General features: G+C 28.0%; 1 protein-coding gene across 1 annotated transcript; it reads left to right on the top strand.

The window, feature by feature from the left end:
• Nucleotides 1–1,509: 1,509 nt before the first annotated feature.
• LOC113366118 (phospholipase A1-like) lies at nt 1,510–3,348 on the top strand. Its single transcript, XM_026607670.1, has 7 exons — nt 1,510–1,639; nt 1,714–1,837; nt 2,023–2,162; nt 2,224–2,484; nt 2,600–2,794; nt 2,871–3,051; nt 3,209–3,348. Exons 1-7 carry the CDS (start codon nt 1,567–1,569, stop codon nt 3,285–3,287), a joined length of 1,053 nt encoding a protein of 350 aa, XP_026463455.1. The 5' UTR covers nt 1,510–1,566; the 3' UTR covers nt 3,288–3,348.
• Nucleotides 3,349–19,049: the final 15,701 nt, after the last annotated feature.

Raw genomic sequence — 19,049 nt, forward strand, 5'->3', positions numbered from 1 at the left:
AGCCTGTTGTCAAACAGTAAGGACAACGATTTTCATTTGGAAATATATATAGCAATATGTTTTCAAGTAAAAATAGCCTTTCTTTAAACCGGTATTGCCCTATTAAACAAATTCTAATAATAAAAAATCATCAATCTTACGATCTAAGAAAACAAAGTAAGGAAAAGTTTCAGCTCAACAACTTATGGGACTTAAAGTTCTGATTGCTGTTAAAAATCAAAATTATAAAGTAAACACAAGTTTATGGGACTATTAAGATTGTTGTAAAAAATTAAAAAAAAACATTTCACTTAATGAACTATGTGATGTTTTTAACATTATCGAGCTGCTTTTAATTTACTTGCTCAGTAACTGAAATAAGGTATGTTTCTGATTATGTGTGTATATTTTTTTAGTTATGTGTTTTTATTCATTCTTTTTAAATGAAAATAAAAAATATTTTTATTTATTTATGTTGATCATATAAAACTTCTGAAAACAAAAGTTGATTCTCTTCATTTCCACGAAAACTAGACAGAAGTTTTTTGACAAATTTTCTATATAATTATTTTAATTAATGTAAAAAACATTACATCTGGAATTAGTTGAAACAAGACCTTGGGGCTAGTTTTAACATGCAAGAATTATATATTCAGTTTCAGATGTGAACTGAAGAAGAAAACTAGAATAAATTATGCAGTTTTTATTCATACAAAATATACTAATTATAAGGCAATTATAAATATATGAAAATTTTATTACTATTTAAGTACAATTCTATTCTATTCTTTTAAAATAATTTTTCCTAAATGTCTATTTCATATTTTTATAGCTTTTACATGCGGCCACGAAACATCATTACACATCGTGAGATCAACTATGGGAAATAATTTTAATGATGTAAAATTAAAGAAATGTTCACCATGTAGTTGTATCAATCCAAAATATGATTATCCGGCAGTTTATGAAAATCTTGGCTGGAAATCATCGTAAGTTAGAAAATTAGAATATCAAACCTAGCAATGATGTATTTTATTTAGACTTCGCAAAAGTGTGATTCATGTTAAGCATTTTATTTTATGTTCTTTTTGTTTTAGGGGTGTCCCTGGGATATTCAAAACAGGGTCACTAAAATCCTGCATAGAGTTTACCTATACTCCAAAATCACGTAGAAAATTTACCAACCAGCCCTTCTGGAAATGGCATTGGTATAAATAAAATATTGATATGTATATATTCTTGTAAAGTGATAAAAATTTAATTTATTTATTTTATAATTATGTTAGATTTAAATATTATAAACAATACTATGTATTACAAATATGGAAAATATATTTATATTTTAACGCACTGTTTTTATCTTTATTCAATAAGCAGTAAATGATTATCGGCTAACTATCTTTCAAAATGTATGTAAAACAGTATTAATTAAGATAAATATTCTATTACAATGCAAATTGATTGGATTTTAAAAACACAATTCTTATAATTGGTTTGAAATTAGTTTTAAATATTAGTTAAAGTTATAAACAAGAAATATGAAGAAGTATTAAATACTAAGTTAGTGTAGAGTGTACATGATTCTAAATGATGGGGTCAAAACGATTATTTTTTTATTTGTTTTTAAATTTTATTAAAATCGCTGCAATATATAGCATAGGTAGATAAATATAATATATATTTGTATTGTAATGATTATTATAGGAAACAAGATGCAAAATTATTTTTTTATAGACTGTCCGGATTTTACTGATGTTAAACGGGATTCACTGAAAAAAGTTTTATCAGATGCCACACAGATCTTGAATTTTACTAAATATGATACAAACGATATGAATTTTTATGTTATGTCACCAAGGTAAATACATTAAAAAAAAACTATAGAAGTACTCTGATGAAACTAGTTTTGTGTAATGTGTAATAGTAGTCTTTCATAGATATCCAATAAATCTTAACATAAGGCCAATAAAATTACATTCCCAATATACTTACAAAATGATTCTAATAATAAGTGTTATTCCGTCTCTAATTTAAATGATTAAGGTCTTACCCAAATTTTGAAAATCCCCAAGGAGAATCTATAGATTGGTCAACACTTGATTGTGAAGGTAAGCCAGTGTTATTCAATTGTCATGGATACAGAGAAACTGGATTACAAGTTTGGGCCATCGATCTTGTAAGAAGTGAGTAAATAATATTTTCAAGTTAACACAAATTAGATTTTATACATTTATTTTATATCAGCTTACGTTCTGCAAGAAGGAGGTTGTGCAGTTGCAAGTGATTACAGAGGTGCATCTCAAAATCTAAATTATTTGACCGTGGTCAGCAATACTGGAAATATCGCCGAGGCGATGGCAAGTTACATCGCAGATAACATCTGTCAAGGGACCAGAAATTGCACGAAAGAACTTCAATTGCACGGACATAGCTGGGGATCACATACGTGCGGAATTGCAGGATACTTATTGGGACAAAGTGGATTGAAACCAGCTAGAATGATAGGTTATTCTATAATGGTCACTTTGTACTCTATCAAAAATAACTGTATCAAGTTATAGTTTTAGAAGATATCCTGATATGCCAAAAAATATGAAAAAATAAAATTTTATTTTTATAGCTAGTGATGCTGCCGGTCCATACTTCAATCTTCTAGACGAAAATGATTCTGAAAAGCATATGTCTAAAGAAAGTGCAAATTTTGTTCTCAACATTAGAACATCAAATATTTACGGTTCAAGTTTAGATAGTTGGGCTCATCAGACTCAAATTGTTGGTGATTGTGGTTCGAACCAGGAACAATGTTCCGGCATAAGTACGTAAAAGCTAAATGAATCTCATATAAATAAATTATAGTAAAAATATATAAGTGATTATCCAATGACTCATAGGTAGATTGCGGTTCTTGCAAAGATTATTTTGCGATCATAATTCATCAATATTCATGGTAAAATCGACAATGGAGAAGAACTTTCCAGAAATAAAACTACAAAAGTGTTCCGATTGTCGCTCAATAATTCCCTCAACAAATGAATGCTCGGATGAATGGGAAAACTTGGGATGGAGGTCTGAGTAAGTACAGAAATTTAATATATTTTAATGAAATTTATAGCATATTGATTAAAACTTTTGACTACGGAATACTTTATAAAAATAATCAATAGATTGATAGATTTGGGCGTAATAAATATTTACATTTGTATTTAATTAATAAATTATTTACTTTCAGAGAAAAACCTGGAACGTTTATCATCAGAAAATTGCCCGTATGCCTGAATGTAACTATAGACTCTGAATTGAACTCATAGATCAAAATATTGACAATATTCAAAATATAAAATATGTTCAATTATGATTTCATTGTACAAATAAACTGGCATAATTTATTTTTCATATTGTTCCAAATATTTTGATTGTTTAACCCAATTTTAATAGATACAAGTCGTAAAAATAGTACTAAAGACGCCCACATCATATGTTTGAAAACACAAATCATATGACGATCCTACTTAAAAAAACATAATAAAAATAATGATGTCATTAAGTAGAACTCAAATTATTTTTTTGACCTTGTTCGCATAAACGTATCATTCTGATAACAGTTATGGACAAATTATTAGACAAAACATTCAAATTATTTATCTACTTCTACCATAGCTAATTCCAAAATTGGAGTAAGCAATTTCTTATTAAAACTCAACTTGATTTTCAAGTAGTTTTTTTTTAAATGTTTTAGAAAATTAACATATATTTGATAAAAAACTAAAGTACAAAAATTTTTGTTTATATAATTTTTAAAAAGTGAAGTGAAGTTAAAATCTTGCTGGACATAGAAATGATTAAACTGTAAATTTTAAATTAATATTTTGAATATATTGTATATTATTTTCATATAAATGGCCACCAATGATATTGATGAAGCAACGAAGATCATCATAAGCCGTAAAATAGAGCCAGATGTATCAACAAAAAATTATAAAACTAGCATAAGCCACTGATAAGACACTGTATAAATAATTTGGTCTCTAAAATGAATTGTTAGTGTAGTATGATCTTTATAAGACTGATCGTAATCGCACGAAAAACGTGATAATTAAGTGGTTTTGTAGTGGTTTTAATAGTGTGTTAAATAATTTTTAAATTTAATTTTTAAAATGAAGATCTTCACGTTTCTGTTATTCTTTCTTATGTCAACAGTGCTTGCAGAAGGTGAGCGTTCTCTGTTCAGAATTATAAACTTTTCATCTCTCATAAAATATTAAATGTTAATATTTCCTCAACAGACTGTCCTGAATTTACTGATATTACCAAAGACACATTATCTCGTTTTGTATCTGATGGAGAATCGATACTTAATTTTACAAGATATGATACAAGTCACATGAAATACTATGTCATGACTCCGAGGTAGGTAATCCATCAGGTAAAACAAGCGGATAAGTTTGAATTAGTAATGAGAACATGTGATTAATATCTTCAATATATCATTGTCTATATGCAGAAGATGATGTTCTGTGATATTTACTTTTGATAATGGAAATAATGATTACATTGTTATTATATGTCGCGCGTACGAATATCGAGACTTATTTTAAATTCTCTATAATATTATCTTATTGAATGTGAGCTTTATTAATTAGATGTCACAGTACTTAGTATAATGTAAATAATAATGTAAATAAGTAATAATTTATATATATATATATATATATATATATATAAATATACTTATAATTAAACCATTTTAATTATTATAGCTCATATCCAGATTACGTGAATCCTGATGGAAAACATGTCAACTGGTCTGATTTGGATTGCAATGGAAAACCTAAACTTGTTTTGTGCCATGGATTCAGGGAACATGGACTATATATTTGGATGATTGATCTTGTTAGAAGTAAGTAAATAGAAAAATTATTAGCTATATATTCTTTGTTTACTACATTTACTTTAAATCGTCATATATGTTAATCAACATCATAATGTACGTGCACGTTATTAACTTGCTGAAGGAGAGGTTTACGCTTTCGCCAAAAATTTTAATTTTTGAACCTTTTTACTACAAAATTAAATTAAATTATTGGATAGATAGATGGTAATTGTGCTGACGAGCTTTTGGTAAAGACTAGGGTTTATACAAAAACCGATATTTCAGAAAATCGGTTTTCGAATTTTAATTTTACTAAAAAACCGGTTTTAACCGGTTTTAACCGGCTTTCAAATTTTATATAGAAAATAAATGTTTGCTCGAATATTCTGTAATTTATCTGCAAATTTAATGTAATTTAGAATAGTATTCAACTGAATTAATTTATTGTTCAATTTTATATATAGTAAACAAAATAGAGTAGAACTAAAAAATACTAGTTTATCTTGATTAAATAACTTTTAAAATAATTATTTGTTATTCATGCATCATTTTCACATATAAGAATATCAATTTTAGTTTTAAAAACAATTAAGCTAAACTTTTACTTCAGTTCCGAGCAATTTTAATTAATTAATTTTAAACATTCTAATTGTTTTTTTTTCAATAAAATATGATTTAACAAACTCAGAACGTCTATCAAATTGCTACATAGACGTGTCCTTTGTTTACTCACAAAATTTCCTGAAATAGAAAATACTCTCATACTTACGACCAAATTATGCTTAATTGTTTTTAAAGCCTGATATGATAACTAAGTTTTTTGTTCTTTAGTTTGTGGCTTCTAGGGTTTAAAACTCTTTTTTTTTCAAGAAGAAGTCACACAGATTTAAATTAATATATACACTGGTATAAAAATCTAAATTATTATATACATAACCTTACTGGGAATCATTGCAGACAGATTTGATTTCAAGAATCAAAACGCTTTTATCTATCTTTTATATTTTGCAATATTTGTCATTTTTTTCTCATTTAAGTCTCGAGGAAATAAGTTTTTTTACTAAAAACCGGTTTTCTAATTCCATAATTTACGCTAAAAAACCGGTTTTTAAAACCGGTTTTTGAAAACCGACAAACCCTAGTAAAGACCATGCGGACCTATGTAATTATTTGTTGATTTTTTTTTTGTTTTAGTTCTCATAAAACTTTATGTGGTGATAATATTTGTAATCTTAACAAACATCCTAAAATATTTTTATTCTACGAAGAGTGTGTAAATTTTAAAAATTTATTGTGGTTTGGAAAGATGGGAAGTGACAAAATTTGAAAATTTATTATCATAATTTTATTTGAAAAAATGCACAAATCAACATATCAATTCTATTATTTAAATAGATTTTTTACGCTTAAGAAAAAGATTGCAACTTGGTTTAGAGTAAAACGCCGCTTACATCTAATTTATTTGAATTCCAGAGACAAATAACTGTAATAATTCATTAAGGCTATGATAACGGCATCGTTGATAATCAAAATATTTCTAACATGTTTTTAGTAATGCAAATTAAAAATAGATTATATATTATAGCATTTATCTTTAGATAATGCTATGTTACCGGTTTATCTTTGTATGAGTTAGTTGTAACAAATATCAAAAAGATATATATATATATATATATATATATATATATATATATATATATATATATATTTGCTGTACGATCAGGCGTTTTATACCTAAAACCTAACATACAAAATGCACAATCATCAAATAGCAATAATAAATGCATCTTTCTAATGTCTCATTGATACCACGTACGTAGGGTTAGGTTTTATGTGTAAAACGCCTGATTGTACAGCAAATATATAGCTTTTTCACAATTTGTTACTACCAGCTCATATGAAGATAAACCTGTAACATAACATTAGAGCATAACATTTCTATTTATCCGAGAATTGGCCCCGTAGTGTAGCTTGTTGAGGCAATTTGTTTAGTTGAGTACAGTATTTGTTTTTGCAACATGAATTTGTAATATTTTGTAATTCTCCCAGTTACTAAATTCAGCATAACCTAATTCAATTACCATTTCAGCGTACGTTTCTAACCACGGTGGATGCGTCGTTTCCCCCGACTATGAAGGCGCTACAGAGAATCTCAATTACTTGACAGTGGTGAAGAACACGGTCGGCGTCGCCAGAGCAATAGCGGAGTACGTTGCCGATAACATCTGCAGAGACGCCACGGATTGCACGAAGCAATTGCAATTGCTCGGCCACAGTTGGGGCGCGCACACTTGCGGTATCGCGGGCTACGAGCTGGGAGAGCGGGAGCCCAGTCTCAGGCCGACGAGGATGATAGGTAAGGTTAACGTTCTTTTGCTGATTTGATCTCGGAAGAGAAATACATTTTGTACATGTGGAATTGGAATTGTTAAATTGAGGGATGCATGTTTAAACACGTAAAGTGAATTTGAAAATTTAGAACCCGTAGTATTAAATAGTGGTTCCGGAATAAATCGAGAACTATATGTGTTAACCAGATTTGTAGAATATACGAATAATTTCATCTTGCACTATTCTACCATTTCGTATATAAGGGCGTCAATTAATCATGTAAGCCTCAATGGGTAATGCGGGGTTTGACAAAAGATGACAAAATATTACGTGGGGGAGATGAGGGTGAGGTTAAGATTTCACGTGTATTTATTTTTTACCTAAGGTAAAAATTAAAAAAATCAAAATAAATTATAAAATTTTACGATTTTTTTAATGTATTAAAGTTACACGAGATGTTTGATGTGGAAGGAGGGGTAATTTTAAATATCACCACGTATCCCCAAAGGGCACGGGATGTCCAAAAATCCTTAGAAATCGCTCACGTGACGCCCTCTAATACAATACACCAAACACTAATGTAAAAATTATAAAAATAATGAAACCTATACTTGCAATATTATAAATTTCATAGTAATTATCTTAGTCTATCAGACTTATGCCTTATCATGGACTTACACATTTCTATCTTACTATACCTTTACTAAAATAAGAAATAAGAAAAATTTAGTTCGTGTCTTTTTGCAATTTTGGATACATTTATCGACGAATTCTCGAATAAAATATATATTTTACGGGTCTGTAATCGAATGAGTTGATAGTAATGAACTGTCAAAGCAATTTGATGAATTACCATTTATAAGAGCGGTCAGGTCATCATATTTTAATTCTTATATACTATACATGTTATAGCATTCACGTCGAATATTACGCTTCTATTTCACGCGATGTACTTGTTAAAGATAATTTCTGACTATGGAAAAAATAAGACAGTACCAAAATACCTAAGAAACATTTAGTCATTACCTTGAATGAATAATAATTACAAAAAAGTAAGGTTATATAAAATTAAATTCAAAATGATTTTAAAATTTGAATGCTATAGCATTCATGTCATTCTGCATAACCATGAAAATAAATGCTATAGCATTCATGTCCGAGAACGAGCTAATGCATGGTGCCAGCTTGATTTTCTTCTCAAAATAGTCAACTTTCGTGATTCAAAAATTAATTTACTTCACTATATAATTATTAGCAGTAAGTCTCGAGGAAATAAATTCTCAATTAATTATCAAATTAATTTGCATTAAATTGCATTCAAAACATCATTTTTGAATAAAAAAGTAATACAAATTTAAGATTTAAAATTTTCTTTTTTTTGAATATATACGTGGTTGATAATTAAATACATAGTTAAATTACTAAAAATATCTTAAAGCATATTAATAGGTTAAATTCTAAAGAAGTATTATAGTAAAATATAGACATAAATAATATTTAGTAAAAATGGATTTCTGGTAGTATTATCTACTGTATAATAACGCTCCAATAATTTAGTATTTATGAATGAATGATATACAAATATTATATTAACTAAACAAATAAATGGCATTAAGTACACATCACATTGGAAAGCAAATATATCGTTCAAATATTTATGAATATAAATAAATATGTAAATATATTCATATGTATTTGTTTCATTCAATTTCGTAATAGTCAATTACATTAATTTTTCCAAATGTTTGACCCAATTTCGGGTAGGCGGATAAAAACTAGGAACACGATGGTATTATTTGTTATGTTCGCATGAAATAGAGAAAATAAATATTTGTGCGTGAAAAACACAATATTTAGCTTGAAAAATATGTTTTTGAACTAAAATAATAGCCAGTGCATATCCTAGCAAAATATAAATACCTTGAAATGCATGTAATACATACAAATATCTAGTATGTACGTACATATCCAAAATATCAATTTAAGTACATTTATTTCTTCTTTTCATTCTTTGCTTTCCTTTAAAAAGCGTTAAAAAAATTGATGGTGATTTTTTTCAGGGATGGATGCTGCAGGACCGTATTTTAACACTATGAATGATGACGATTACTCGTCGCATTTGTCACCGAAAAGCGCAAACGTCGTGATCAATATTAAAACATCACAAATCTTTGGCAGCAGCAAAACTGAATGGGCTCATCAAACACAAATTGTGGGAGATTGTGGAAAAAAGCACAAACAATGCGGCAGTGAGTAGAATTATACAACAATAAAGGATTAAAAATCATTTTCAAAAATACTTTGTGGTTTGTTAAATTATAAATATAATTTGAATATATTACAAATTATAATTGAGTCTCGCTAAAAAAACCTAAAAATTAAAAAATATTTAAAAAAAATATTTACCTATTATTCAATTTAATATCTGATTAAATCCAGTTTTACAATGTCAGTATAGTTGCTATTCATTCACCAGAATTGCATTCTATGCATTCAGTTCCAACCTTTGTAGTTGTTTCAATCAGATATTTTTCTCTCCCAGTCAAAATAGATCCCATGCAATATGAAATGTGCAACCACAAGGCTTCAGTATTTGTGACAAAATCAACAATGCAGAAAAATTTTCCCGACGTCAAAGTAAAGAAATGTGAATCGTGCCACGCACTACTCAGCGCTCTCGACAATTGCACCGACGAAGAGGATAATTTAGGTTGGAAGTCAGAGTAAGTGTTAAGTAGCATGGACTTTCATACCAAAAGATAAATGATCAAAGGCTAAGTAATTTTCTAACATTTCAGAGGAAAGCCCGGCGTCTTTGTAATCAGAGATGTTCCAGTTTGCTTGAACGTCACGATTGATTCCTCCCTTGACAAACAATGAGAAATAAGACGAAACATAGAACACATTTTAAAAAATAAGTTAAATTAATTATATTATAGTAATTTATTCCTATATTAAATTTTGTTACAAAAATTATTTATAAATAATTTATTAAATAGCATTAAATAATATTTAAAGCTGTTTTTATTACATATGTCGTTTTGTTTCTAACCATAAACCTTGGAGCAAATGCAAGATATTAATTTAAACAAAAAGCCTCTGGTTTTCCTTGAAAATAAGTTGGAAAACAAAATTGTATTAATAGAGAATGCATTAGTCGATTTACTCTTTTGATTTTATAGCAAAAAATCTACACTGAATATAAAGCTTATCAATTAAATATAAGCAGCTTACACTGTCAGGTATTGTTCTCAAAGTATCAGATATTTTGTAACGTTGGGTAACTTTTGATGTAATATCTGAGAGAAATAACTTGTAATTTGAAAACCAAAACCTTTTTTTGCATAAATTATAAGTAATGCGTTTATATTTCCCGAGTCCATGATTAATCTTTACATTAACACAGCTAACAACATGTTATTACGACGTGACGCGAGGCAAAATAATTCAACTGCATTTTACTTATGCTGGGGCAAAGTTTTTTTTATACCATTTATTATTCAGCATTGGTGTTGCCCATACGAGGCTCATGAATTATAGAGCTCGGCTGGCGGTTTTCAGGTTTCAGAGTCTGGCCGAGCATAAAACCGCCATTCGGCTTCTAGGATTTTAATCATGGACTCACAGCCGTTGCAAACAAAACATTATGAACCATAATCCGGCTCTTGTTTCTGTATTGTTTTGACTCCATTTAAACTGTATTACTGCCATGTTTAATTCGAGTTTTATCGTCGCAGAGGAATAGAATGAACTAAAAGTTGATGCTATAATTATTACACGGTTCACTGATTAAAGCGCATTGACTTTTTATGGCTTTTTTATTTGGCGGGCAAATGAATTTAAAGCCGTGATGAAGCCGTTTTGTTGTTTTATAGACGCAGTTTGCACTAATATTTTATAGACTAATATTCATTTTTTAAATGATGATACAATTATTTCTTTTAATTAAGAACAATTCAACTAATTTAGTCGATGTGATAAAATGGGATTTATGATAAAAACATTGAATGAATTATTCGGCATTAAATATATATCAATCATTTAAAAAATTATATTGTTTAATAAAAATGAGAGAAGTGTTTCTCCTGTATTTTGAAGCAGCACTGTGAAGGCGCAATGACCCGGGCGCCAAATTGTCCCGGGTGTTCGTGTCGCTCTGCCGAGGGGTTTGAAACCAGGGCAGTTTTAGTGTGATTGTTATTAATTACTGCATTAACATGATCGAATTCAAACAATAATGATTTCAGAGTATAATATACGGGGAAGTATGATGAAATGAATCATGTTTACTGAGGAAACAGAGGTCACAAACATACTTTATGAATTTTAATATAATGATACAATAGTGTTTATTATTACCTTCTGAATTTGCGATCTGATTGAAAATTTTCAAAAAGAGTGTCTTGTAAAACAAATAAGAAGATACTCTCGATGAACAGATATCTCCGTTCGGTTTACTCCTATTATGTTCCCAACAAACTAGGATGCATACAAATCGCATTATGGAAATTCAAATATTTGCACGCACGAAATAAAATATTGAATTCCCCTTTTACAAAGCCATTCAACGTTCACTTCTGTGTCTCTATCGGATAACATCGTTACATCGAAAGGTACAAATTTGAATTCCTTGCAGCATTTTGCCGCGTATGAGAGCGCCCCATCGTTATGGAATAAATAAACCGTGCCACCGCCAAACCACAGGCGCAAAAATTTGCATGTCAATAATAAAACAAGTGCAGATAGCAAAACATGTATATTGTGCATCAGAGCATTCGTGAATATATAAATATTTATTTGTTAACGCGTGTACGCCAACTGGCAAAACTAGGCTCTGCTAAAAACAAAATAATACGTCGACAATTATAATCTGGAATATGCAAATACAACTAAATGGTGCGCAAAGTACGCTACTTGCAAAGTAAGCATCTTGCAAAGTTGGGCTTAATTTATAATGGTAATACGCGAAACTTTGAGAGATGGGTGAAATAGAATACAAATAGATAAAAGTGAATGGAATCATGAAAATTATCTTAATTATATATATAATAATATTATAAACAGCAGTGAAACCAATAATCACATAATATATATATATATATATATATATATATATATATATATATATATATATATATATATATATATATATATATATTAAAATGTGTTTGAATTATTATTCGTTTTCCTAAAATGCAATAACCGTGATAATTAAAAATTCCATTCATATTCATTCGAATTATTAAAATAAAAAACTAATAAAAATATAATTGCACTGCGCGAATCTATTTAATATATCGGCATACGTGTTCTTTTATTCATACAATTGGTTTTAAAATTCAATTTGCATGATTTTGAAATAAATGCGATTCTATATGCGGTTCAAACGATAATAGAGACGATACATACTCTCATTATGCTATTTTTTCATGATTGGGAAAAAGAAAATTGAGTTTGAAATTTATTTAATTGATATATCATTTAAAATGCAATTTTTAGAATATATTCATCCTTTTTAATTTTCACCTATATAAAACAAACAACTTTTTTTCTGAAATATAATATTAGGTTGGAAACTAATTAAGTGCGGTTTTCAGCTTAGATGAATTCAATTGATTTTTTAGGTTTGTTGACGTAGTCCGAATGTAAAATATCTTTTGGTTATAAATATTAGGCAATTTAGATGTCCATCAGTGAATAAGAGTTTTTGATCCATTGCGTAGTTTTTGTTTGGCGCGACTTGAAAATTAGAAAATGTAATTAAATTTTTCATGTTTTGCTTTCTTATTACTGCAAAGGTAAAGAGATGAAGAGATGAAGTTATTAAGACCCATAAAATGTCTTTGATTTTGTATCAAAATGATGCATAACCTAATGTAATAACTTATTTATAAAGTTTCATCAATTTTGAATATATCATCTGATAACTTTGTAGTCATACGGTAAAACAGCAACTAAAATACCCCCAGAAGCACAGTATATACTATCCAATGCAGTGCTATTAAATGTAATAGAACTATTGAAATCGCATAAATTCGAATCATATCCAAGAAAATCTACTTGCAAAACTCTAGTAAGACGGAAACAAAAAGTATACGAAATCGTTCGAAAATCAAATCAAGAAGGGAGTAGCGGTCGCATTTCTACTAGAAACCCATTTATCACGCTCTATATAGTTCGCGCTAGGTGCCGTTCGCGGTACATATTGTTAAACTTATATGCGAAAAGTTGCATGGAATAGTTTTGCGAAACTGCAAACAAAATTGTATGTTGATACACGAGAGTGTCGGAATGGATTTTCCTGATTCCGAAACCAACTTAAATGGGAAATGTTTTCAATACCTTGCAAAAAATACGAACACCTGCATCCTTCACTTAATGCACGAAACAAAAAGAAAGTTGGATAAATGAATTATGTGGTTCAATAAAGTCACATGCAATATATAGACAAATTAATACTTTACAAATATTAATATTTTAATTTATTTTATTGCATAAACCATAAAACATGTTATCAAACATCACATGAAATTTATTCCTCGTTATGTAATATGATATTTTTCATATTCTCGTAAGGGTGTTTTTCATTTATATAACGCATTTCCAGCAATTTATTTGACCAAGTGGACAGGTAAATGACCACACATTGAAAAGCTGACATATTTAACTAAGTAGAACACACAAACCATAAAAATAAAGTAATAAAAAGATTACGTAAAAGTGGGTCAGCAATATTTTTCCATCTATCATGAGGCTGTTGTTTTTAGTCGATCTATCTATCTATATACCGATGGATGTGTATGAAGGCATGAAATTTTTTTTCAGTATGTTTGTAAAAAATTGGTTTTGAAAACGAATTTATTTGATAAATTTTGTGGCTTGGTCTCTATATAGTGAGACAGCACAGAAAACACAAAAAATAGTGTTTTTGGTAGAAAGAACAAAGTAATAATAATTATCTACTGTAAACTATACACTTAGCATTTGTTTTCAGATATGCTGAGTTAAGAGCATGCTATTTTATTAGTTAAGCAATCCTCATTATCTTGAAAAAATGTATTTATATATGTAGGCCTATATCCCGCCTTATACGGTTTTCAAAAATAATTATTTTTTAATGAAGTTAATTAATATTGCATTTCTACAACATGGTAAACACTAAACTAAAATTTGCTTATATGTACAATAACATTTTTATTGTTTTACGGTCAAAATATTACACCACAAAATATTTGCAACAAATATAAATTTTTAGTAGCCTATGTTTATGATGTATGTAGATAAGTTGGTAACTCCCTGATTAATGACCAAAGCTAAATTATATGTATGCATAAGCTAGAATTTTTGGAAAACCAGAACAAAGAACATCATTATTTCTAAATTCTGTTGGTGATTAGTGTTTATATATACTAAATTGAAAACAAATATAAATTTTTAAATTTAATTTTCATCAATAATTTATTACAAGAATTATTTACTATATTCTTATAAATTATTATATATGTTTGATATATGGTTTTTCCATATAACGGTGAATTTTTTGAGTGACGTATTTTTATGAAATCTATATTCCGTGCAAAAGTGTATTATTTTTTATTTAAATAAACAAAATATTGTTTTTTGGAAATGTGTAAAAGGTAATAAAAATTATCTGTAATTTATTTTTTGAATAAATGAATAAAATAATTATACAATTTATGTTCAATTTATCTGTCATTTTTCAGTAGTCTTTATGAAAGTCGAAATTTTCTTTGAAAATAAATAAATGATTTGAAATAAATATGAATGAAATTATTTGATGAATTGAAAGAAAATAAGAATATGAAACTATTTGTTTTTTTAAGAGTTCACAAAGTAATGGTACGGTAAAGTAAATGCAGACTGATCTTACTAATCTATTTTGCTGACTAATCTTACTAATCTAAATATTTCTTTAAAGTCTTGTTATTTTATTAGTTAAAAAAATCGATGTGTTGATATCCAATGTCGCTACAAATGATTATCTATATGTACTTCATTTCTTACACGTAAAAATAAAATTATTCAGTTTCCAACTAAGGACTTTAATATATTCAGATATAAAATAGTAATATTTCAACAGCAGTTCGCATTAGCATAAAACTCTTTATGCACTTCTTTCATTTATTCTTTATCAGACGACGTACAGTTCTCGCGCTTGAATAATAATATCATAACATTGAAAAGAAAAATTCAACACATTTCTATTATTTTTATGAGAATTCGTTGTATGGAATATCCTTTTATATTCCTATTTACTATTGTATCTAAAAATATTCGTGTACGTGACATATAAATAGCAAGCAAAAAACTGAGCCAAACATGCTAATAGTGTTTTGCATATAAATTCATAACTGCACAAAAAGCTATGAGACGAGAAAAATCAATTAAAATAGTAATTTATTTTCCCTGTGAAAAGCATTACTCCAGCAGACCGATAGGAACGCAAACCGACCGTAACTTACAAATATAAAACCATCGACAGAACCAATTGGAATGATCTATAAACTATTTTAATACTGATATCAATTTTGCAGTTTGAAAAACTTTTATCGCTTCGACGGGGACGTATAATTAAAATCGTTTGAGTACGATGTTCATTTAGCAATCAATTTATTCAAATTGGATATTAAATATAAAAAATAAACCCATCACAGATATTTTGTTGATCAGTAGCATAAAGTTACATTTCTATAATTAAAAATAAAATATATGTTATGTAAATGGCTTGAAGGCGCGTAGGTTAAAAGGTCCACTACCATTATCTAAAAAAAACAAGTGAAGTATAAGAATTTTTAACGATACTATTTGAAAGTAAAAGACAAAAAATGTGCACCAACACCTTAATTTCTACAACGTCGATATCAAGAGATACTCGTAAATGGCCCTTACCATATCGTTAATACTTTTTTATTTTTGGGCTCTTTTATTTAGTTTATGATGCCTGAGTAAAATTTTTAGAAATACGTTAATATAAGTGGTATTGTTATTTTAAAATTAGATTCAATCGTTGTTTTTCATAGACGTTAGTCTATAAAAACTTACATATGGTTGGGGTAAAAAAGTCTAATTGGACTTTTATACTAGAAAGGGTGTAACAAAAATAGTAAATAAAGTTAATTGAGTACAAAAATCAATTTTTTACCATTATTATTTCTTACAAAATACCAGATCAAGGTTATATACGGTGTAAACTTTGTGAAAAATCTGTCTATGGAATTTGTATTTTGTATTCGTTTAATGATTTAGTAAAAATCCTTGAAATAATTAAATGAGACATGTGATCTGTTTGCCTTCTGGCGAGCTTTTTTTACCCCCCCCCCTATGGGGTAAAACACATTTATGTAATTAGGAATTAACTGAGATTTGAATTGAATATAGTTCAATTTTACTAAACATAGTTGTTTGTTTGATACATGTTATATGATGTGATGTTTGGTTTTCATTTGGTTTAGACAGGATAATTACTGAAAGATAAATTAGAGCTTTGTTTATATATCTATATACACACACACACACATATATATATATATATATATATATATATAGTATAGTAATATATATATATATATATATATATATATATATATATATATATATATATATATATATATATATGAATTATAAATCCACTCAATTGAATACATAAATTTTATCTTGCGTTCAAACAATATTGATTTATATCATAAGGTGCTACAAAGTATCTATACACGTATAAAGACTTATGTAACTTTTAATACTTTATTACTGGCATAAACTCAAGTTCTATATTTAAACTGCATTAGGATAATAGGTAATTAACATGTAGGTGCAGTAAAGGCAGGGACATAAAGCGAAAACTAGTTCACGAAGAGAAAATTACGCGCAAACTATCTACGTGTACTGATAGAAAATGGGTTGATACAAAATTTATAATTCCACTAAAATTTTAGTCCAGTTTAAAATAAACAATAGTTTTGTTTCGAAATTAGGATTATCGAGGAATGATAAATTACGTTGTATTTTACATACAAAATCAAACATGCTACTGTTTTTTATTCAAATCAATCAGAGATTGAAATAATATTAACTCCCATAGCAATATTTTCCAGTATTCTTATTTTCTATTTTATACTAAAAAACGATATATTTATTTTCTATTATTTTATTTTATATCATATAAGTTATTGATATGAATCTAAGTTAAATATAAATTTCTTGTACGTTAATATATATTTCTCATTTTGGTTTCTTAATATAAGCTACGGTTTATTTTAAATTGCTACGTTGCAAATATTTCAATCTGTTTCATGTCATCCCCTTATTTAAAATAATCACAAAATATTTCATGAAACGATATTTCCGTCAAGCTCATCAATTCTCTGAACGGTTTTTTATAAGATATTATGAAGCTCATTTGGGATATTCTAAAAATATTTTATTACTGAGAGTTTCAAAAGAGGATCAATAATGTATACACAAGTATTTGAAAATCTCGCACCGATTATTTATTTGATATATAAAATAGTCATAAAAAGTAACACAACATGATATTAGCAATATTACTTTGTAACACTAAAATATTTCTTTAAAATTATTTTTCTTCCTTCTTTTCAAATAATTTCCATATACCCAACTAAACCGTTTTACGCCAACTTTGATGGTACTATTCAGAAAACTTTTAAGTTTTCATTCTCCAAAATATCCTAACAATTCTTATTTATTCAAGTAATGAGTTTCAAGTTGTTTGCCGTTTTATTTTCGCGACAAAATCTGAAGGATCGTTGAGAACTTTCCTATGCAAAACTTTGTTGAGTCGGTCAGGAACATAGAGGCCTTGCGCCAGTTGATATTTTTCCCACGATGGTAAAGGATAAGATGGTATTATATAAATTTATTAGGTGTAAGCTATTAAAATAATATATATATATATATATATATATATATAAAGCTAACAGAGAGTACATTTTTTTATTATAGATAAAAGAGTTTTCTAAATACCATTTACGACTACCATTTGCATCCCTCAAAAGTATTGACAAACTTCAATTTTCGCAATTTGTTGACAAGAGTTATATTTTTTTTTTTTTTTTTTTAACTCATTTTATTTAGCAATCAGAAATACATTAAGATTCCTATGAGCTAAAATGACAATGTAAGAGCGAAGCCTAAGAAGAGCTCCAATGAGATCTTCTCAGTTTAACAATTGCTATAATAATATTATATTAGACCTAATCTAAGACTAAGTCTAAAGGCCATTGTCGTTTCAATCTTCTTATACCATAAGGTTTAGTAATTTCAACTATAGAGGGGTTCGAATGTGAGTCCAGTTTGCGTTTGTATTTTTCATTGAATTCTTGGAAAGTTAAATGCACTGTTTTCATCTTGAGGTCGCTGTGAATAGTTTCATTTGTTACGTACTATGGAGAATTAAGAATTGTACGTAAAATTTTTGACTGAGTTCTCTGCATTATAGCTATATTAGATTTGTAAGCACATCCCCAGAGCTCAATTCCGTAAGTCCAGATTGGTTTGATAATTGATTTATATAGCAGCAATTTTTTGACAAGAGTTATATTTACCAGAAGGAGATAATTAGCCCGTAAAAGTTGACAAACCTATTATATTATTTAAAAAATGAACAAAATAGATTTATAAAATGATGAGACTTATTAATTTCTATAGTATGTAATAAAGGCATATTTTTGGTAAAAAATGATTTTACATCAGAACTTGTACACATGAGTGAATTTAACAATTTAGTCAAAACCTAGCTATTATATACTCATTTTGTTAATTCTAATAATAAATAACTAATTTATCTTCATCAATCGACAGTTAATTCGACAGTTACCACACGGCACATCACGAT

This window comes from Ctenocephalides felis, unplaced genomic scaffold (assembly GCF_003426905.1).
Source record: "Ctenocephalides felis isolate EL2017-DRISC unplaced genomic scaffold, ASM342690v1 CF-g0.4_SCAFFOLD_01170, whole genome shotgun sequence".
NCBI classification, from domain to species: Eukaryota; Metazoa; Arthropoda; class Insecta; order Siphonaptera; family Pulicidae; genus Ctenocephalides; species Ctenocephalides felis.

Excerpts from the sequence above, each read along its gene's own strand:
- LOC113366118 (XM_026607670.1), top strand. The coding sequence starts at position 1,567 with ATGATGGGGTCAAAACGATTATTTTTTTATTTGTTTTTAAATTTTATT. Across the intron at positions 1,838-2,022 it reads TTTTATGTTATGTCACCAAG|GTCTTACCCAAATTTTGAAA; the intron begins GTAAATACATTA and ends TAAATGATTAAG. Across the intron at positions 2,163-2,223 it reads GGCCATCGATCTTGTAAGAA|CTTACGTTCTGCAAGAAGGA; the intron begins GTGAGTAAATAA and ends ATTTTATATCAG.